Source organism: Larus michahellis, chromosome Z (assembly GCF_964199755.1).
Source record: "Larus michahellis chromosome Z, bLarMic1.1, whole genome shotgun sequence".
Lineage (NCBI taxonomy): Eukaryota > Metazoa > Chordata > Aves > Charadriiformes > Laridae > Larus > Larus michahellis.
In genome coordinates, this window is record NC_133930.1 from 10,673,933 (window position 1) to 10,696,413 (window position 22,481).

General features: G+C 61.3%; 1 protein-coding gene across 1 annotated transcript; it reads right to left on the bottom strand.

Annotated features, from left to right (window-relative positions):
• Positions 1 to 1,864: 1,864 nt before the first annotated feature.
• Positions 1,865 to 21,550, bottom strand: ARID3C (AT-rich interaction domain 3C). Its single transcript, XM_074570366.1, has 7 exons — positions 21,263 to 21,550; positions 8,200 to 8,272; positions 4,169 to 4,352; positions 3,702 to 3,946; positions 3,141 to 3,410; positions 2,894 to 2,983; positions 1,865 to 2,007 (listed from the first exon to the last, which is right to left on the bottom strand). The coding sequence occupies exons 1-7, from the start codon at positions 21,548 to 21,550 to the stop codon at positions 1,865 to 1,867; spliced, it is 1,293 nt and encodes a 430-aa protein (XP_074426467.1).
• Between the last annotated feature and the right edge of the window lie 931 nt (positions 21,551 to 22,481).

Genomic DNA, 22,481 nt, shown 5'->3' on the forward strand with positions numbered 1-22,481 from the left:
ATATTAAGCCCCACCCTCGCCCCACCCCAATAAGATGCAGCCCCACCTAATAACCCATCATATCTCACCCCCACCAGTCCCACCAGTCTCCCCAGTATCTGCCCACCAGGGTAACCCCCCTGAACTGAGGACCTGGGGGGCTGAGATGCCACCACCCTGGGGGGGCCAGGGGTCTCCCAGGACCCTGGGGGTGTCTCAGGGTGGGGGCAGTGAGCCCAAGCAGCATGGGAGGACTGTGTTGGGGGGTCTGCAGTGGGTAGGGCGTGCAGTGTATAGGAACTGCAGTGTTTGCACTAAGGGTGTGCACAGGGGATATAATGCGGGCACCAAGGGTATGTACAGGGGGATGCAGTGTGTAGGGGATGCAGCACATGCATCGAGAGTGTGTATAAGGGATGCAGTATGCATAGAGATGTGTATAGGGGAGACAGTGTGTCAGAAATGCAGTATGTGCATCGAGTGTGGCACTATGTGGAGCAACTGGTGCTCCTCAGGGGTCAGTACTGGGACCGGCATTGTTTGACGTCTGTTGGCAACATGGAGAGTGGGATTGAGTGCACCCTCAGCAAGTTTGCTGACAACATCAAGCTGTGTGGAGCAGTCGACACGCTGGAGGGAAGGGATGGCATCCAGAGTGACCTGGACAGGCTTAGACGTGGGCCTGTGCAAACCTCATGAAGTTCAACACGGCCAAGTGCAAGGTCCTGCCCCTGGGTCAGGGCAATCCCAAGCACAAATATAGGCTGGGTGGAGAATAGATTGAGAGCAGCCCCGAGGAAAAGGACTTGGGGGTGTTGATAGGTAAGAAACTCAACATGACCCAGCAATGTGCACTCACAGCCCAGAAACCCAACCACATCCTGGGCTGCATCAAAAGCAGTGTGGCCAGCAGGGCGAGGGAGGTGATTCTGCCCCTCTGCTCCGCTCTCAGGAGACCTCACCTGGAGTACTGCATCCAGCTTTGGAGTCCCCAACATAAGAAGGGAATGGACTTGTTGGAGCGAGTCCAGAGGAGGGCCACGAAGATGATCAGGGGGCTGGAGCACCTCTGCTATGAGGACAGACTAGAGAGCTGGGGTTGTTCAGCCTGGAGAAGAGAAGGCTCTGGGGAGACCTTATAGCCCCTTCCAGTCCCTGAAGGGGGCCTACAGGAAAGATGGAGAGGGACTCTTTACCAGGGAGTGTAACGATAGTACGAGGGGTAATGGTTTTAAGCTGAAAGAGGGAGATTTAGATTAGATATTAGAAGAAATTATTTACTGTGAGGGTGGCACAGGTTGCCCAGAGAAGCTGTGGATGCCCCATCCCTGGAAGTGTTCAAGGCCAGGCTGGATGGGGCTTTGAGCAACCCGGTCAGTGGGAGGTGTCCCTGCCCATGGCAGGGGATTTGGAACTGGATGAGCTTTACGGTCCCTTCCAACCCAAACCACTCCGAGTCTGTGATTCTACATGGAGGATGCAGTGTGAGCATTGAGGTATGTATAAGGGCTGCAGTGCATGCACTGAGGTGGGTATAGGGGCCACAGGGTATGCTTTGTGGTGTGTATAAGGGCTGCAGTGTGTAGGGGATGCAGCATGCGGGGCCATCAGGAGCTGTACAGGGTGTGTGTCACCTGGGGGCAGTACCTGGGAAGGTCGGTGCACGTGTCGGAGGGTACACATGGGGAAGGGGTCTCACACATCGGGGTAAGGGACAGAAGGGGCCACGTGGATGCTCACAGCCTTGCATGGACACAGCTCAGCGTTGCAGCAAGAGGCACCTTCGGGCCCCCCATCCCACCTCGGTAGCTCAGCTGGGTCCCACCCCTCAGCACCCCAGACCCTGGGGATCCCCAACTGCTTTCAGGGTGGGGGGGCATATCCCCTATGGCGAGGAGCTGGCAGGAGTGTGGCTGTGCGAGGGGGCTGGGTGCAGTGGGTTTGGGGCGGGCATGGGGTTCGGCCGGCTCTGGGTGCTCCCTCCACTGGTTGCCGGGGGGGCCGGAGGCCGGCGGGCGAACAGGACACCTGGGGAGCAAAAGCAAGGGGGTTAGGGCAAGCCCAGGGTTGGGGGCTCCGCTCTCCTGTCCCCCAGCACCCAGGTCAGACAGCTGGGACTACCACCTCTGGGGGCTCCAGCCCCCACCCCCCGGGATGTCCTCTCCATCACACTTGGTGCCTCCCCCAGCCCAGCCATCCCTGCCCTATGTGGGGCAGCCCCTAGGGTGGCCCAGGACCATTTGGTTGACAGGCCCGCCTGCTGATTAGCCCTGACCTTTCCAGCTTGTTAAATATTTAAGTCCTGAAAGAAAAACCATTGGTTTTAATTGGGGGTGTCTCAGTGGGGCAGGCAGGGAACTAGGGGCATGGGGTGAGCTGCTTAGAGAGGCAGGTGCACGCCAGCACCCCAAAGGAGCCTCTGCCCTAGCAAAGCACCCCAACGTCTTCCCCTATGCCCAACACCATGCTCTGCAACCAGCCAACCCCCGCACCCACCCAGGGACCCTCTGGGCACACTAGCGTTAGGGTGACCTCAAATCCAATCCCTGCCTGCAGGACCCCATGGTGGGGGATGACCTCAGCTGTCTTTTTGCAATTCTCAGCCTGAGTCCACCCATCCGTCCATCCATCCGTCTATCCATCCGTCCATCCATCCACCTACCCACCCATCCATGCACCCATCCGCCTACCCCCCACTTCGGCCCTTCATTGCTACCTGCTGCTGGGGGACAATTTCCATCCTCGCTGGCCCCCTCCTTCTCCTGCCCCCTCTCCCCAGGCCCTGCCACTTCATTACGATGGATTTTATAGTAAAGACATCAGATTGAAGGAAGGACTTGCTGGCCAGGCAGTGGCTATAAGTTATTGGATTTCCCGGCCGCAATTACACGGGCCAAGCGGCCCTTCTATTTACCTGTGTAGACAACTCCATTTATTTCTATTGACATGTTGATACTGCTAATGCCGTTGGTGGACAGGTTCAATGCAGTCTCCTGTCTGTCATCTGGGGAAAGGAAATACCAATATGAGCATTAAGAGAAACAGAAACAAGAACCTGCCCGAGTGAGAGAAGCAGGGTTCTGGCCTCTCCAGTTGTTGCTGTTTCCTTCTGGGGTGCCAGGGGACGGGGTGACCCAAGCTGAGATGCTGCATCCCACTACCTCGGTTGGAGATCTTGACGTTCATGGGGAACTGGGAGGCCACAGCCAGGAGGTTGTGCTGCAGTGCATGTTGCACCAGCCGCTGCTGCTCCTCCACCGTCAGGGCCACTTTCTTCTCTGGGGGCTCTCCCGTCTCCAGCTTCTCCCGCAGCTGCTCCAGCACCGCTGCTTGCGAGGCTGCTGCTGCTTGGGCGGCTGCGAGGTGGTGGCCGGCCAGTCCCACTGGGATTGCGATGCGTCCCGGCACTGCTGCTGCCAGCACGCCGTCCTCTGCAATGAGCGAGAGACCTCAGCAGGTCCCACCATCACCACCCCTTCTCACCATCCATCCCAGGAGCATGGGCAGGGCAGGCCACCAACTGCAGCATCTGGGTTTGGTCCTTATCCAAACCCAGGAGAAATAAACCTTTCTCAGTCCCAGAGAGGGACTAAAGGAACAAAATTGTTCCTATTTTCTCCAAGGAAAAGGGCAAGAGCAGACAGGGAACATCCCTGTTGCCAGAATAGTGTCCACCCCAGGGGAGAGATGCCAGCCGTGGGGCAGACATGGTCCTCACCCACCTTTCTTAACAGCGTGCACTTGGCTGAGCTGGTTGCAGCTGTGCGCGGAGATGCTAAGAGCTGGCAGATGCATTTTGGGGGAGCCCAGCAGGGTGGGGGTGCCAGCTGGTGAGTAGTTGAAGAGCGTTGTGCCAAAAGTCTGCCTCCGTCCCTCCCGGCGGTTGCTGTCGATGGCAGCTTGGAGCTCCCCGGGAGAGCTGAGCGCCCGCTTCTCACATTCGTAGGGATACAGGTACTTCATGTATCTGCATGGGGAGAGAGCCAGGATGAGACCCAGCACCGCGTGCTCCCCAGCCAGCCCTGTGCTGAGCAGGAACCAGGGTGGGGATGGCACCTGGGAAGGGGCAGAGCCCTCCGTCCCCCTTTTGAGCACCGCATGTTGCACCCGGTGGGGGCTCTCGAACATCCAAGCCAGGAGGTGCCCCAGCGTGGGTGCCCCCCACCTACTGCCATTGCCAGGCACTCACTGCGTGCGGAGGGTGAAGGCAGCGCTGGTGATGGAGGTAGGTAGGTTGAGGCCCTTGGTGATCTCCCGCCAGATCTTCTTGTTGATGACTTCGACCAGGCCACCCTTGTCCGTCACCAGTCGGTACAGCGTGTACAGGTCCAGCACTTGCTTGGCCATGATGGGGATGCGGTTCACGGGCGTCCCTTCCAGCGGCACATGGAGGGGAGATAAAAAATGTGGGATGAGCCCAGGGGGACTCTCACTCCTTGGGGACACAGCCTCCACCTTGTCCCCACCACCACTGCAGGTACCAGCTGCTTCCCAAGGGGAAGACATGTCTTTCTGTGCCCAGGTGAGCAGCCATGGGCACAGGGGATGCAGGCAGGACCCCAGGGTGCCTGGGAGAGCAGCACTGTGTCCCTGAGCAGAGAAGACCCCAGCGTGCTGGCACAGGGTCCCCATCGATGGAGCTGTTTGGTGGTGCCCTGTGTGCTCTCAGCTGGGATGTAGGGGCACGGTGGGATGGGCAAACGGCCTCCTCCAGAGCCCCTTAGAGAGGGTCATCCCCATACAACTCTTAGAGCTCCCTATAGAGCATCTCCCTCCTAAATGTCTCAGAGCATCCTAGAAGGACTCTTTCTGTAACCCCCTTTCAGAGGGGTTACAGAAAAAAGAGACCTACCCCCCACAAACTTTATAGAAGGACTCACCCTGTAACCCTCTCTGAAGAGGGACTCCCCCCAAACCCCTTCTGGAGGGACTCCCCCTAAAACCTCCCAGTGGAGAGGTCCTCTCTCTTAAAAATTGCCCCCAGAGTCCCTTAGAGGGGGACGTCCCCATGAACCCCCAGGGAGACTCCCCACCCCACAGATCCTCCCAGCAGCCCCCGACTGCTTAAAGGCCTTCAGTGTCCCCCCCGCAAGAGATCTGACCCCAAATCCCCTTCAAGTGAACCCCGTAGGGAGCCTGCCCCTGGCCCCCCAGCATCACCCCCCACACGGAGGCCATGGGGCACATGGGGTCACCAGGGCTCTGTGAGCCCAGCCTGGACCAGCACGGTCCCCACAGCCACCGTGTCTGGTTAAAACCCCCTCCCCACTTTGCCAGGACACCCAAATATCTCCAAAGCCTTGCTTTGCCCTACGGCACTTCAGAGCAATGGTCTGGGCAGTGTCTGGGGGCTGCAGCAGGGCAGAGGAGGGACGAGCATCCCATCCCATCTCATCCCGTCCTGTCCCACCCCACCCATATTTATTCCTCCTGCGGGGTGGCAGGGCACAGGCGCTATCGGAAAGCCATCCATTTGGCCGGGGAAGGCTGTCACGGCCGCGCTTCGCACCTCAAACAAAGCCGTCACTCACCGCCATCCTCCAGCATCCCTAATTTATGGCCCCGATATTGGCTCGGCTTCTTCACATAAGCCTGAAAAATGAGCTCTTTTTATTCCTTTACTGAGTTAATTTAACTTTTTTTTGTGTCTGTGTTGTTCGCCTGGTCAGGAAGGGGGAGAGGAGTTTATCCTCCTGGGAAAAAGGCAGAGATATCGACTTGATATCTGCCGGCGGTTGCTTGCTAACCCTGCTCGCAGCCCTGGGGGCTGCTGGCACTGGCCCCATCACCTCAGGGGGGCCCAATTCTAGGGCTCCCCATCTCCCCAACATGCCAATGCATTTGTGGGGTCTCAGCCCCCAATCAATGACTCATGGACTTCTTTTCTCTTCCCCCCACCCTGCACCCCAAGCTCTGGCAGCTAATGAAAGTGGATTGCCATTAATCTCGGGGCTGCACGGGGCGGGCAGTGGGTGCCCGTCCTGCTGACAAAGGGACCTGTCTGCATCCCAGCAGAGTGATGGCCCCAGCCCTGGCCAGGGCGAGCGGCACAAAAGCCTGGGGAGGCGATGCGGCCATTGTGGAGCTGCAATTAGCTCCTTGATTAATTAATGGCCCCGTGTTATCGGCAGGGCCCTTGGCTCAGCAGGGGAGCAGGGAGGGGTCCTGTGTCCCCCCAGCGAGCAAAAGCAGAAATAGTCCCCCTGTGACCCAGCTCACCACTTTCGGGAGCGCCATGGAGGTTGGGGCACAGGGATGAGGTGCCTCACAGCCTGCACCCCATGTCTGATGGGGGTGATACCACCACCCCCATCTCATCCCTGCTCCCCCATATCCCTTCCAGTAGTTACCCACACCTGCCACTGGGCCTGTGTGTCCCTGCCCCGAGTTTCCCCCACCCGGGCTGTCCCCAGCCTGTATTTCAGCTCTGCTAATTCTCCACTTCACTGACAAATGCCCTGACAGACAGAGGGGGACACACAGCCCCTTTCAGTAGGGGCATCAATCCACCTCGGGGACGCAGGCTGGGGGTTGCAGCCCCCTGTCCGTGCACCCCTGGGTGCCTCAGCAGCATCAGTGCCGGTTCATGGGTGCTGCTTCTCAGCCGGCTCCCGATGACCCCCATAACGCGGTCCCTGCCCCGCGGCCCCCTGCTACTCTTTGCTATCTGGATCCAAAATCCCCCACTCCTCCAACAGGCGCACTCACGTCTGCATCTGCACACCCACACACCCACACCCATACACCCGCACCTATACAGCCGGACCCGCACACCCGCCTGCCCTCCCTGGGCAGATGCCACCCATTCAAGGGAGGCGTGTGATGGAGAGGACAGGAGCAGGATGGCCGGACAGGGAGCAGCGTTGGCAGGGAAGCGTCAGGCTCCCTCCCTCCTCCCTGCACCACCAGGCGCTTGCTTAATTAGCCCCGGCCCCAATGGCGAGGGAGTTAATTAGCTCTGGAGAGAGAGATAATGAAGCTGTGGAACAGCCCATGCATCTTGCGGCTGATGGATGCTGGGGGGCCAAGGCAGCGCTGATACTCCCACTCAATCCCCACAGCCCCGCACTAGGGACACGGGGACCATGGGGCACCCATGGGATACCATCCAGTTCTCAACCCACCTCCACTGGGCTCCAGTGTGAGCCCCACGGCTGGGCCACCCCCTGGCAGCACAGCCCTGAGTGAAACGAGTTTGTGGGGTCTCAGCACAGCCCAAAAGTTGATCACTGCTGCCCCACAGGCAGGTGGGCACCCTTACCACCCTTCCCATGGGCATGGCTTGGGGGCAACTGTCCCTTTCTGCCCACCCTCACTCCACACGTGGCCAGCCCCGATGCTCCTGCACATCCCCCCCAGCCTTCCCCCGTTAATTAGCTCGGCATTAACCTCTGCCTGGGGTTTACTGGCTATTGAGCGGCATGTTCATTAATCCACACACCGGCAAAAGGCTCTAATTAATACGGCCGGCCACACGCCCGCACTCGGCAACTTTTAATTGTTGCAGGACGGGCTGGGGAGGGCGAAGGTTAAAGCATTTATCGAGTCCCCAGGAGCCGGCTCGGCCCCCCATGCCGATAGCAAAGATTTCCGATGCAGCCTGACCGGCTGGTGAGCCCTTAACCCCTGGGCGCCCAGAGCTGCCCGGACTGCTGATCCCATCCTGCCGGCATCAGCGTCGCTAAGAGGTGCAGGTAACGGGCATCCTCACTGGGCACTGCTAATGAGGAGAGCTAATGGGTATTGCTAATAGGCGATCCTAATGGGCACTGGCAAGGGCATCCCCACCAGGCATCTCTAAAAGGCCCTGCAAACGGGCACTGCTAATGGGCATCACTAACGGGTTTTGCTAACGGTTGTCACCAAGGGGTACGCTAATGGACACCCCCACCGGGCACTGCTAGTGAGCATCCCTGCCGGGCATCGCTAATGGGCATGGCTAACAAGCATGGGCGATGGGCATCACCACCAGCCACATCTTGGGTGTCACAGGGGAGCTGCTCTGGCCAGCGGGTACCCCATGGCGGGGTCAGCCTGGGGCAATGGGGGCAAATCTGCAGAGTGTGGGTTTATGCATGTGGGGGACAAGGTCTGCAGGACCTGCCCGGGGGGATTGTACAGACCCGCAGCAGCTCGGTGCCTAAGTGGACCCTGCTGTGAGCCCCTCCAGGCAGCTGGGGTGGGGTGCCAGGGGCGCCCACCCCAACCACCCACCTTTACCTCTCTTCTGCATGAAACCGAAGAGGTCGTCCAGGAATTCCTTGCGTTTCGGGTCCTCGTCCAGTTCATAGAGCTGGGGGCAGGAGAGAGAGGGGTCAGTGCTGCGGGCACACACGAGGTGGAGGGGGGCAGTGGCAGGGGCAGGAGACCCTGCCTGTGCCAGGGCCCGGCATCACCCCTGGCCTCACCTGCCTGCTCTGACAGCAATGAGAGGCTCTCCCAGCCCCACGGACAAGACCCCCAGGTGCACCCTCCATGCTGACAGCGCTGGGCTCTCCCCATGCCTGAGGGCTGGCATGGGCTCCCCACACACCACTGACTATTTGGCTCCCTTGCTGCTGGGATGCTGCATCTGTGCCTCAGCTTCCCTGCCCCCCACCTCCCTAGGTGGAGGGATGACAGTGTTTCAGCCTGGGAAGATGATGCCAACGCAGAAGGGGCAGCAGCAAATCCCAGGCCCCCAGGCAGGTCCCTGGGATGGGGATGCTCAGATCTGCTCTGGCCCAGTGGCCTCCAGGCACTGCCCAGGGCAGGTGTTCACCCAGGTCACAGCACGGAACCAGCATCCTCATCTGCAGGGACATGCATCCACCTGCGCAGCAGAGATGCCGGTCCCGTCCCGGGGCAGGGCGAGCTGGCAGGACCACGGTGCTGGCTGCTGCCAACAGAGCTGCAAGTGCCGGGGCTGCCCCACTCCACCAGGGTGACAGGGCTATCGACAACCTGATAAGCACGGCCGGAGCTGTGTCACTGTGAGACAGGGCCTGATCGATGGCCAAGGACAGCGTAAGGCACCTCGGCAAAGGGACATGCTGCCAAATGGTCCTCCCTCAGTGGGGCGTGGGGACCCCAAAGCCATCTCCCCTGGCCAGGCATGGGGACCCCAAATCCATCTTCCTTGGCTGTGCACGGGGACCAGGGTGTGAGCACGGCACTGAGACATCCCTGCAAGGCACAAGGACTTCCCGCAGTGGGTGCAAAGCCAGATGTCCGTGCACTGTGTGCAAGCGCATGAGCACAAAACAGTGGGTGCAGCGCCCTGTGTGCCCCAACACTGGTCCTCGTGTGTCCCAGCAAGTTTGTGGGTGCACTGACACGTATGTGAGCCAGTGACCGTGCACGTGGTTGCACAGGTGCGCACATACGGCTGTGAGGGTACTTCTGTGTGTTGGTCCGGATGCACGGATGCAGTCCCTGTGGCTGAGCTGAGGGACGGGGCACGGGGGCGAGTGCAGCCCCGACACCAGGGGCACGAAGCGCCGGCTCCGTGCGAAAGCCAGGGCTCGCCTGATTCCAGCACAGCGCCTGGGTGACCATGACAAATTGGAGCCCACCAGATCGATGGCCCAGCAGTAAAAGTCAGAGCACACGAAGGAAAAATTAGCACCAATCGAAGACGCTATAGACACCAATTCCTCCCTGCGAGCCTGGTAAGAATTTAAAGCCATTGAAAAGAAACAAAACTCAGCAGTCCAGAATGGATTTCCAAAACATATACAAAGAAATGCAAGCTGGAAAACAAAGTCAGGCACAAAATAGAGTCGTTTAAAAAACAATTGTGCTGGGAAAGGCTGTTAAAAAACAATAGAAAGGGAGCCCCCCCCGCGCCGTCCACACAGCACATCATTCACCGGGCAGATAAAGAGAGCTGGACTCCGCAGATGTGGGGATGGGGGGATGTGACGGGGACACATGAATGCAGGGATATGGGGATACAGGGATGCAGGGACATGGGAATGTAGGGATATGAGGATGCAGGAACTTGGGGGACATGAAGATGTGGGGATGCAGGGATGGTGGGACATGGGGACACACTGGGATGCAGGGATGCTCCTACGGACATCCCACGTTCCCATCACCGCACAGACACATCTAACACAGTCTCTCATTTAACCCATGGGCGCCCGCCGCCTGTCCCTTATCTAACAGATGGGTGCTAACTGCCTGTCCCTAACCCCGACTAGGGGCGCTACTCCCTGTCTCACATCGCACCCACGGGTGCCGACTGCCCATCTCCAAGCCGCTCCATGGAGCTCCATCCTTGCCCCTTCCTTGCTCTCTGGGCGCCACTTGGCCATCCCCTCCTTGCGGTGGGGTGCTCTTGGGGTGCCCTGACACACGGGTGCCAGCACCCTGTCCCTCCCCTCCACCACGGTGCTACCTGCCCTGCTCTGTGCCCTCTCTCCATCTCCTGCCGTTTCCCAGGAGCTCCTCAAGCCATCGATTACAGTAACTAGGTCAGAGCAGAGCTCCGGGAGGGGCTGCTTTGATTTCTGTCCTGGGGAGGCTGTGTGAGCCAGGCTTTGCCTGCGTTCCCCTGCCTGTCCCTGCCTGCAGCACAGCTCCGACCCCCACCGCTCCAGACCGAACCCTCTTCCACTCCCTGCGATCTCCTGGCTTGTCAAAGCAGGAGCAAACCCCACAAAACCAGCAATCGCTGACCACCCCATTGTCTTCCTGGGGGGGACAACTCAGCAGGTGGGGGGGCTCCTGCATCCTGCACCCACAGCTCCGCTGGACCCCCGGGTGCTGCTCACGCTTCTGCTCGCACCAAGGCAGGCAGGATCCCACCCGACACGTGCCGCCACCGCCTCCAGCCCCCAAAACAGGTGTGACCTCCAAGCGTTGGGATCTATTTTTCCGCCATTTATTAACCTTTAACCTTTTATCTGTGGGGCACACAGATGCAAAAACACATTACATCAAACGGGGAGCAAAGGTCGGCTTTTAAGTGGAGATGAGAGTGGAGCCGAGTAACAGGGGATGCGTCGGGCGTCCCATGAGATTTGGGGGTGCTCAGGCTGCAGAGGAAGTGGTTTTGGGGGGTATTCTTGCTAATGGGGGGGCAGGCTGGGTCCCAGCCATGGCACCTGGGATCCAGGTGCCGCAGGTTCACAGGGGTGCCGTGGGGTGGCATGGGTGGTGGTCTGCTACAGCCTCCAGGCGTGGAGGGACCCGCAGACACCCTGAGGACCCTTCCCTATGGAAGGAGCCAGCTCCATCCCCTACCCAGGGCACCTCACCCCAACACTCACCCTCTTCCTCCTGCAGGGTGGTCCCCTCCCGCCTCGCCTGGGGACCGACCATCTACGTGGCAGATCACAACCCCCCAGGGTCATACACAATCCCTCTGGGGACACACACACCTCTCGTGAGTGTACACAACCCCACACGGGTGTGCACAAGCCCACGCAAGCACACACGATGCTACCCAGGCACGACCCTGCATTGGTGTGTACCACCCCTGCACGGGCATGCTGAACATCACGTGAGTGCGCACAGCCCCCCGCACACACCCCCAGAGCCTGCACAGGCACACACATACAACTGTGTATGTCCGGATATGCACAGCCTCCTACGGGCAGGCACAACCCCAGGTGAGAGCGCACAGCCCTTCATGGGTGCGCACAACTCTGCTTGAGCTTGCACAAGCCCGTACGTGCATGCACAGCCCTGCACGGGCACGCACCCCAGATGCGCACGCACAACCCCACACAAGCACTCACAACCCCAGATGGCCAGGCACAACCCCATATATACGCATGCACAACCCCATACAGACAAGCACAACCCTAGATGGGCACTCACAACCCCAGACTGCAGCACACAGAACTATACGGGCACTCACAACCCTATATATATGCATGCACAACCCCGTACAGACAAGCACAACCCCAGATGGGCACTCACATCCCCAGATGGGCACTCACAACCCTAGACAGCACTCACAACCCCGTACCTATGCCTGCACAACCTCATACAGACAAGCACAACCCCATACAGACAAGCACAACCCCAGACAGGCACTCACAACCCCAGACGGGCACTCACAACCCTATATGTATGCCTGCACAGCCCCGTACAGACAAGCACGACCCCAGATGGGCAGGCACAACCCCAGACCGGAGCACACAACCTTACACGGGCACTCACAACCCTCTATATATGCATGCACAACGCCAGACGGGCACGCACAACCCCAGACCGCAGCGCACAACCCCAGACGGGCACGCACAGCTCCATACGGGCATGCACAGCCCCAGATGGCTATGCATGACTCTCGGCAGGCACCCTCCCCCCGGGCTGGACACTCCCCGACCCCGCAGGGGCACACACACCCCCTCTAGGGCATCCCCCCCCCCCCCCTCCGCCCCCCCCCGCGGCAGAGCAGCCGGGCCGGCCTTGCCCGGGGGCAGTTGTGCAATGTGAGCGGCGGCTCCTGCTTGCGGTGACCTATGAGCAAGGACCCTTTTAATCGTGTTTGTATTGATATAATTAGTAACTCATTTAACGCCATCGATGTAACTATATTCCTCTATAAACAGAAGTATTAAACTGTCAAGCCCGGGGATCGATATCCCACCGGTGCGCAGCGCAGCTCTGCTCTGCCAACCTCGGGGACCCCATCCACCGTGCTTGGCCCCCACAAATGCCGTGGCACCCCCAGCACCCCCCCACCTCTGCCCGGCTCCGCTTCTTGGGTGCCGATGCAGGGCCAGAGCAGGGTGTCCTTGTCCCCACCCCTCCCCGGGTGCAGCTCCGGGGACTCTGCTCCCTCCCGTCATCCCATTGCCATGGCGACGTCTTTATTCCTTAAGGGATGGGGATAACGGGGCTTACTGGGCAGGTTAAAGGTCAGTGGGTCGAACATGGTTTATTAAAGGGATGCGAATAGACCTTGTGCATCCCCCTCCTCCTCAACGCAATTAAATAACATCGTTAGCACCTCTCACTGAGCCGGGGGATGCCACTTCTGGAGATGGGGGAACTTGTAGGGCTGGAGCTGGGGTCCGTGGCAACCTTAGCACAGCTGACCCCCGGCACAGAGGAAGGATGCGGTGAGGTGCTAAGCCACCCCCCAGGTACCTCCTGCTGCCCTGCTTCGGTGAGCCACCCCCATGGACCCCCCAGGGCCCTGCTGCCAAGGGAAGCGACAGCATCAGGACTCCCCACAGCCCCGACTCAGCTGCCACCTCCTGCTGGCAGCAAGGGCTCAGATCGGCAACCAGGATTTAATCCACTTAATACGAGTCGTATCGATCCCAGACCCTGCTCGGCTCCCCCCTGCCAACCCCTTCCCCCCCACCCCCCCAACCCCGAGCCGCTTAATATGCACTGCATTGATTAGCCGCACTGCTAATTTTTCCATCTGGCCGCTGTTCACGCAGGGAGCTCAGGCGATGCTCATCCCCATGCACCCCCCACAGCCCCCTGGGGTGCAGCTGCACGCCACGGGTGGCCGACCGCTGACAGGCTATTTTGGGGTCCTTGCACCCCTCTGGACCAGCACTGTCGCCTCGGAGCTGGGGGGGAGGCTGGCTCTTTCCGTGGTGTATGGCCAAGCACTCAGAAAAAGGGGCGTCCCCCCTCTGTGTCCTGATGGCATAAGGGGGGGACAGGAAAGCCATCAGTGCCCCAGTTTACCCTGCAGGCTTGCAACCACAGGAACTGGCTATTCCTAGTTGATGCATAGCCTGTGCACCTCCCCCCCAGCAAGGACCCCAACAGTGTCCATGGTCAGAGCCCCTCCAGCGTCCCCCGAGCCATGGGGCACACACAAAGGAGCCGAGGGCTTGCAGGCTTCCCCCCCCAACCCCATTGCCAAAGCTGGGGGGCAGCTCACTCCCCGCCGGGCACAAACCACCCCCTGACCTTGCAAGCCAACACTCGCCTCCGCCACCAGTCGTTAATAAGTTAATGGTTACGGGATGGCTTTGCCCAGACGCCGGCTGCTTTCTGAGGCGCTGCCGTCTCCTGCAGCGGGGGGGCTGCTCCCCTGACCCCACAGCCCCGATGGGCTGCGGGGCGCTCGCTCACCCCAACACCCCCAGCCTCAGCGATCACCCCACCGGTGTGTCCGGACACCCCCACCCAGAGCCCTCCCCCAGCGCTGGGGCTCCCCCCGCAAAGCCTTTCATCATGCTTAATATTTAACGGTGCTTTATAGAGCAGCAGGTTTAATCAGCGCTGATAATGCGGCGGATCCAGCAGGTCATTAAAACCCCGCTCCCCGCATCGGCGGGCGCCGCCACTCCCGGGAGAGCTGCCTGCTGCAAACATTAACCCGGCTTCATGCAAGGTGAGGGACTGTTTGCTGGCAGTGCTGGCCTTGGGACGGCAGCCCCCCCAACCCTCCGCCCCGTCTCAGGGTGAAGGGAGGGCTTACGGGGTCCCCAGCTTCCTCCTCAACCCATTTTATAGGAGAGGAAACTGAGGCACGGGGCGCTGGCGTGGCTCCCAAAAGGTTGGAGTTGGAGGAAATGTGCTGCATGGTGCCACCGCCGGCACCATCTGTGTCACCAACCCACCATCCGTCCTACATCCGTCTGTCTGGGGGCTGCGGCGCAGCGGGGGTGTCCCGGCTCCCGGTGAGCGCGCGTCCCCCACGCTCGGCCCCTTGTTACTCGTTCATGGCTGAGCAGGCAGGGAGTCAATGAGGGGATTTGTTCGGGTTAACCTCCCTGACCTGCCGGCACTTGCCACGCTGCTGCCTCCCTCTCCATCCTTGCTTTCCTCCATCCCTGCCTCCCCCTCCACCCCTGCTTCCCCCTCCGTCCTTGCTTTCCTCTCCATCCCTGCCTCCTCCTCCATCCTTGCCTCCCCCTCAACCCCTCCGAGGGCGACTGGAGCCTGGGGACACCCCTCTAGTGCTGGCATCACCTCAGGTGTCCCCCGAGAGATATACACACCCACTATATGTGCATAGGTGTGCACACGGGGCGTGTGCTTGCACACCGGAGGGGTCTGTTCATGCACACACCCGCTATAGGGCTGTGTGAGTATGGGGGTGCGCACCTAGGGGGGCTATGCGCACAACTGGGATCCATAGTGTGTGCTCAGTGACCTCCACCCCCATCACTTCCAGCCCCATCCCCTTCCTCTGGTCACTTTGAAGGGATGATGGGGGAGAAGGGGCTGGTGGAACCCCTGCACTGGAGACCCTGGCCCATGCCACCGCTGCCAGAAGAGCCACACGCCTGAGCAGAAAAGGCGTCTGGGGCTGGTGCTCACTCCCACCCCACCACCGGACACGGGACCCAGCATGGAGCAGCTACAAGCTGCAGCCCACAGCAGGGAAACATGGCACTGCCAACGTGGGCATTCCCCGGTGTGTGCCCTGTGCCCCAGGGGACAGGTCTCCACAAGCCCCCACGTACAACGCCCGGCTCGCCCTGTGCATATCACAGACCTGCACCCTCACACACCCCCTGGCTGGCTCTGCACCTGCGCACATTGTGTGCATGCTCTCCCGGCGTACGCCCACCTCCAGACACGCTCTCCTTGGGCAAACACCCCCCCGGCGCACACTCACACAGCCCCTATACATGCTCTCCCTCTGCACACACAACCCCCCCAGGCACACTCATACATGGCCCTATAGGCTCTTCTTGTGCACACACGCTCCCGGTGTACATTCATCCGTCCCCCTTACACACCTTCCCTGTGCACACCCACACACCCCCTATTCCCACTCTCCTTTTGCACACACATTCCGTGCACGCTCACACCCCCCGATACCCACTCTCCTTTTGCACACACGTGCTGTGCACACACCCCCCCCACACGCTCCCTGTGCACACACACACACCTGCCGCGCAGGCTCACACATCCCCCACGCATTGCCCCTGTGCCCACAACCGCATCCTGCGCACGCTCACGCAAATGCCACGCACACTTTTCTTGCACCACCCCCCCCACACACCTTGTGTGTGCTCACGCGTTCCCTGAGCTCACTCCCACACCCCCACACAGCAACAAAACCCCAGGGGCACCCCCGTGGGACCAGATCCCCCCTCCCTGCCGCAGCCCTGCCCAGCCTGCTGCCTGCACAGGGGATTTACCTCCGTTATTAACCCAATTAGTGGATTAGCAGAGGCCCAAGCTCACAAGGTGGGTGCCCCCCCGCCCCCCCAGACTCCTCACTCACATCTGATTCCAGGGCAGCAGCCGGGGAGGGGCTCCTGCCGGCACTCCTCTCCTGCCTGCAGCACCTTTATTCTCACACCCTCGATTATTTTTTGAACCTCCTCTTTGGAGCCCCCGATCCCAAGCCCCCAGGTTGGGAGATGGTGTTATGGCAGCCGCCGAGGCTCTCAGCATCCCCTGGACTGTAGTGAGGCTGGGAAGGGCCCTGGGGGGCAGCAGGGGGAGCAGGGGGCTGGCACCCACCAGGACGGCTCAGCACCATGGGCTGGGGCAAGGGGGAGGCACAGGGGTGGCTGTGGAGGGGGCTCAGCGCCCAAACCCTGCCCCAAACACCCATAGGTCTACATGGATCCATACATGGAGACACTGGTCCATGCAGGCATAGGAGTGCCCATACATGCTGGGACACTACACATGTCCCTGTACATACACACAGGTGTGTTCAGACACATGCGGGCACACACATGGTGCCAAACACGCCCCTAGACACACATACATATGCGTCCATACACACCTGGGCACTCATATATGTCAGTAAATACATACCATCACTCAGATGGGTTCATACTCACTTGGGGTCTTATACGGATCCATACACACACATAGGGTCCCCCAGGGATCCCTACACACATGGGCGCTCGTACGGGTGCACACACATGCATCAACACTCACAGGGGTTCAGACACCCACGGGCATACCCCTGCACTTATATAGGCATTTATACAGATCCATACACTTATGCTGGTCCATATGCACACAGACACGCAGAACACCTCCATAGGCACTCCCAGCCGTACCCCAGCAGCCCCCGGCTCCTGCCCTGTGTCCCCTCACTCCTGCCGGAGCTGCCAGAGCTGCTGCCGATGGGGACTAGCGTGCTGACCCTTGCCGCCTCCTGGCTGCAGGTGGTCCTGGCCCCAGGGCAGAGCTCTGCCCGCAGGTTTGACAGTGACAAATCTCCAGGCAGTCGCAGCCGGGAGCAAACACCACGTCCATCCGCCCACCCCCACTGCTGCAGTGTAACCAGAGACCCTCTAATTTAGCCCCAGGAGCCCTGCGGTTGTTATTGCTGCACCTGGGTTAAAGATGCGCTGGAGGCAGGGGCTGGGGCAGGGAGACCACCTCCCTCTCCCCGGGATCCCCCTCTTGAGCTGCCTCTGCCACTCCAACCCCGCAGGTGAAAGCAATGGGGACAGAGGCACTGTATGGCCCTGCCCACCCCATTTTGGGACGACCCCGAGGCATGGCTAGGAGAACCGATGGACCAGGGTGTCGGTGGGAGGGAGGGCTGCAGCCAACTCAGAGCACTTTCCTCCAGGCTTTGAGATGTGAGCACATCCATTCATGGCCGGTGAGCCCCCCCAAAATGCATGGAAAGGGTAGGCAGGTACAAGAGGTGACTACCAGCGCCAGATGGGGCAGGAGCAGCACCACAGCAGGAGGAATGGCCAGACCAGGGATGGCTGTTGATGATGGCAAACAGCTGCTGGCAAAGCAAGCCATCCCTGAATTGACTGCTGAGGCTACCAGACACCTGAGAGTTCCCAAAAGGCCAACTGGTGCTGACCCCCCCACAGCCTGGGGGCTCCTGGGCTGGGAGAAAGGAGCTTTGGGAGCTCCTGATCCCCTCACCCACAACTGGACGGGTCTGAATGTGCTGGTGGTCTCCTGGCAGGGAGGGCATCCTCCTGCCAGCAAACACTCTGCTGCTGGAGATCTGGGCTCAAAACCCAGACATTTTAGTTCCTCCTGACAGGGTTCTTCCCACATTGCCACCTCCAGGAAGAGCTGGGGGATGGAGAGGGAAGCCCTGGCTCCTGGCATTGCTCTTCCATTGCTTGGAGGAAACCAGGGCACCCGTCTCCACATTTATGCGTGGCTCCCTGCAGACAAAAGCTGAATTCACGGGGCTGATCAGGCACCAGCAATGCCAGGCTCTTCCCTCCAAGCCAAATGCGTGATGCAGCACTGCAGCATTGCAACTTGGTGGCGTCCCGGTCCCCAGGAAAGGGGAGGCTCACGGGCAGCACATGGTCAGATCCTGCTCGGTGCCCCCAGCCCGGGGCCGGGGCTGCCTCGGGGTGCTGGATGCAGGAGACCTCCTGGACCTTTGCCCAGGTCTCTATCCATATGGCCTTATCAAGTGTACATAGACCGGCGCCGGGGGCTGATGCAAGAGGGAGGCGTGAGGGGGTCTCACAACCTCGTAACATCGGAGTGTCCCTCCCAGATCAGAGCAAAGGTCCCATCAGTCCCCCCAAACTGGCGCCTTGAGAAACATATAAAACCAGGGCAAACACATGGGAAATGCTCCCCTAGGTGACGCAGCATTTGCCTCATTAACCCTCAATGGGTTTCTCCACAGCAATCTCATCCTTTGCTCCCATTTTTAGCACCACTGTGCTGCATGGAAACCCCCCCGCAGCTGGTCCTGCACCCCTTTCCCACCTCATCCCCATCAGGGCCCCCTCCTCGCTGCAGAGAGCCAGGGAAGTGGCTCCCAGCACCCCCTCCACAAACCAGCCTGGATTTGGCGGTCCACGTTCACTTAGCCATCCTCCCCACCCAGGAGGATGACAGCAAGGACAGACCCTGAGACCCGTCCTAGGTGATGCCAGCAGTGGCATGCCGGCACGGAGCAGCTTCAAGCACGGGGTCCTGGTGCGAAACACAGCCCCAGCCCCAGCCACCACAGTGTCTCTCCCTGGCCTCCAGGACCCCCAAGCCCACACTGCTGGTGCTCTGGCAGCTTGTGAGCAGGCACACGCTGTCCTCTGTGCCCCACAGTATCACAGCCCAGCCCCTGGGAAACCTCCAAAAGCCGGATCACAGCCCCTGCCGAGAGCGGAGAACCTGTTCCCCAGGCTGGACGAGACACAGCCCTGCAGCCTGGGGAGGGCCCGGGGGGGGGGACACACACACGTCCCTGCCAGGCAGGAGTATGTCCCCTCCCAGGCGGGGGCACATCCCCTCCCCGATGATCACAGGGGAGGGACAAGAGTGACAGCCACCCTGCAGACCCTGGGGCAAGCCAGCACTTCAGCCTGCCCCAAACAGGGCAGCACCACGCAGAGCAGGGCTGGTCCCAGTAACTCCTTTCCCCTCTCTGTTTCTCATCCCGAATAAGCTACACAGAGGCAATCTGTCCCCATGTCCCTGTGTATCCAGGGAGCACTGAACATAAGGGACATCCCACTGTCCCTTGGGCTGGCCAGGACATGCCACCAGGTGTGAAACCCATGTGTGGGTCTCTGAAGCAGGGATCCATCACCTTTCCAATCAGGGTTGGAGAAAAAAGAGAGCAAGTAAGAAGGAGCTCTCACCCTGGGAAGCAGTGACAGGATTTAACCCTCCACACCAACCTCCCCTGACATACATCTCACGGTATTCACACTGCGCTGCCAGCTTTGCTCCTGCCGCGCTTGCGGAGCCCCAGCCAGGGGCAGGGTGTGGGGCTGAAGGACGAGAAATGCCGGGGATGCTTTCCCTGTGTAAAGCCTCCCCAGGCCAGGGAGGGAGGAGCTGCTTCCCACCTCCCAGCTGACCCCAGGAACCGGACAGTCAGCCTTTTTCTGCGTGGCAGGGTGTAACGCAACACTTCCCGGACGAGATATTCAGCCTATGCAGCTCACCCACCCTGGCGATCCCCGGGTTGCTTTTGAGGCAGTGTCTGGCGCTGGCTGCCTCCCTGGACATGGCCATGGGTCACACGCTGCCGGTGCCCTGCCTGCACCCATACCTACTGCCTTGCAGGCAGGCACTCAGGGGGTGAGCCCTGGCCCCTCCAAATAATGCCACGTTGTGCAATCTCAAAACAGAAAAGGCAGCGGCATCGTCCCATGGCACCTGAAAGTAAGGTCCCTGCTGCTGTCCCCATCCCCTCCTACCAGAGCCACTGTGGATGAGCCACTAAGTCCCCTTGTCCCACTGTCTCTTGAGCAGTGCCATACTAAAAAGCCACACACCAGCGGTACCGGGACATCTCTGCACACTCCTTCCCCTCACTACATCCTCCCTGTCACACAGCCTGCCACCAGCGTCACCCCTCCCCCCCCCCGCAATGAAGCTGAGCACACAGGGAGCGCAGACCTGACCTGGCGCTGTGCAGTCCACACTCACACTCACACCCACGCACAGAGCGGCACGTGCTGCGTGCAAACCAGAGTGTGCACAACCCAGCACGGATGGGATCCACACATGCTAAATACAGAAAGGCCTTTCCTCCATCCTATGCATGAGCCCCAGGAGCCCTGTCCCTGTGCCAGATCTCTGTGGCACAGGGGTCTCCCCACATGTCCACGAGGAATGAGGCGACAGGATTGATGCGCTGCTCCCTCCAGCCGATGTAGGAAATCAAAGAACCGCATTGACCAGCCGTAATACACCCTGGCTGTTGCGGAGACGCAGGGGAGCTCGGCTCTGTGGCCGGCTGGCTCCTTGAGGTGACCACACACCTGAGCTCTCACCCTTGTCCATCCCCACAAAACCTCCACGGACAAGGATCACCCCATTTTGCCCATCACAAAAAGCACCACGGATGCAGCATGCATAGGTTGGGACAGGCACAGGGAGGTGCCCAGACAGTGGGCACCCCGTCATGCCGTGGGGCCTGGGGACAGGCATAGGGCACATGGGGGAGATGGGGGACATGAGGCAGGAGTGGGATGGGGCTTGGTGGCAGGGAGATGGGGAGCACATGAGGATGCCTGTTGGGGTGGGACAATGTCAGGGACACGGGCAGTGAGGAGCATTTGGGGGTAGCCACTTGCAGCAGGATAGGGCTCTGGTCCAGGGGTGCCGGTTTGCACTGACTGTGCTTATCTGGGATGTGGTTTGGGAGCAGCGAGGGGGGGACTGGGAGTTCCCATTTAGGGTGGCATGGCAATAATGTTTGGGGATAACGGGGGTACTGGGAATGTCTGCTTGGGGTGGGACTGGGATGAGGCTTGGGGCAGTGGGGTTCCCCATTTAGGGTGAGATGCGGACAGCGTTTGCGGACAGCGTTTGCGGGCAGTGGAGGGCATAAGCAGAGTCCATTCAGGGAGGGCTGAACCCCGAGACTGGGGGCCGTGGGGTGATGCTGGGGATGCCCACTGCCAGCTGGTGCCGGTGTGCCGGTGCAGCGGATGCCTCCTACCTGCTTGAACTGCTCCTCGTAGGTCCACTCGTGGTGCGGGGGGGGCGGCGGGTCGCGGGGCTCCCCTTCTTCCTCCTCCTCCTCCTCTTCCTCCTCCTCCTCCTCCTCCTCTGCCTCCTCCTCCTCCTCCGCCGTGGCGGGCGGCGGGCGCGGGCCGGGGGCCGGGCGGCGGCGAGGAGCGGCGGGGGGTGGCCCGGGGCCGGGGCCGGGCTCGGCCGGGGGCCGTCGGGGAGCGCCGTCGGGGCCGCGGGCCAGGCGGGCCGCCTGCTGCCGCTGCAGGCTCTCCATCACCGCCGCCAAGCGCAGCCCCCCCGCCGCCCCCGGCCCCCGCGGCGGGGCGGCCGGCTGCGGGCACAGGGCACGGCCTCAGCGCCGCCGCCGCCGCCGCCAGAGGAGGAGGAGGAGGAGGAGGGAAGGGGAAGGAGCACCCCCCTCACACACCCCACCCGCTCTTCCCCCAGCTCCCGAGGGCCCTGCCCAAAAGTTGGCCGCGGAGCCGCCGCGGCACCGGGCGCGGCACCCGCTGCCGGAGGGGCTGCCTCCCCCGCCGGGACCACCCGGCACCTCCCCCGCTCCCACACGGCTCCCTGCCCTACCGGGGACCCGGGACCTCCGGGACCTCATCCCCGCTGCTGCGGGGGACGCCCTCCCCCCTCCCACCGGGGACAGGTCCGACCTGGGACGCCCGTCGCTGTCTTGCCGGGACCCCCCACTCCCCGTCGGTCCGCTGGGGACCGTGTCCTGCTGGGATCCCCCGGCCCCGGTCCCACCGGGGACCGCGTCTTAGCGGGGACCCCCTCTCCGGTCTCACCAGGGACCTCCGTCCCACCGGGGACCATCTCCTACCGAGCCCCCCCGCCCCAGCCCCGCCGAGGACCCCATCCCAGTCCCGCCGGAGATCCCCCCTCGGTCCCACCGGGCGCCCCGTCTTCCCGGGACCCTCCTCCCGCTCCCACCGGGGACCCCCATCCCGCTCCCTGTCCGACCCTGTCCCACCGGGGGTGCCCCCCACACCGCTCCCACCGTGCACCCCCGCGCTACCGGGGCCCCTCCGCCCCCGTCCCGTCGCGGTGCGGCCGCGCCGGCCCTCACCAGGGCGGGTTTGGCCGCCAGGCTGGGGTTTTCCACCATGCCGCCGGCTCCGAGCGCCGCCCGGGGCTCGCCCCGCCGTCCCGGGGGGCACGGCCGGCTGCTCCGCCCGGTCCCGGCCCGCCGCTCA

Bases quoted from the DNA above. Each gene is read 5' to 3' on its own strand.
- ARID3C (XM_074570366.1), bottom strand. From the start codon at position 21,550: ATGGAGAGCCTGCAGCGGCAGCAGGCGGCCCGCCTGGCCCGCGGCCCC. The intron at 8,273-21,262 runs GTAGGAGGCATC...TCCTGCCCCCAG, and splicing joins ACGAGGAGCAGTTCAAGCAG to CTCTATGAACTGGACGAGGA. The intron at 3,947-4,168 runs GTGAGTGCCTGG...CTCCCCATGCAG, and splicing joins GCCTTCACCCTCCGCACGCA to ATACATGAAGTACCTGTATC.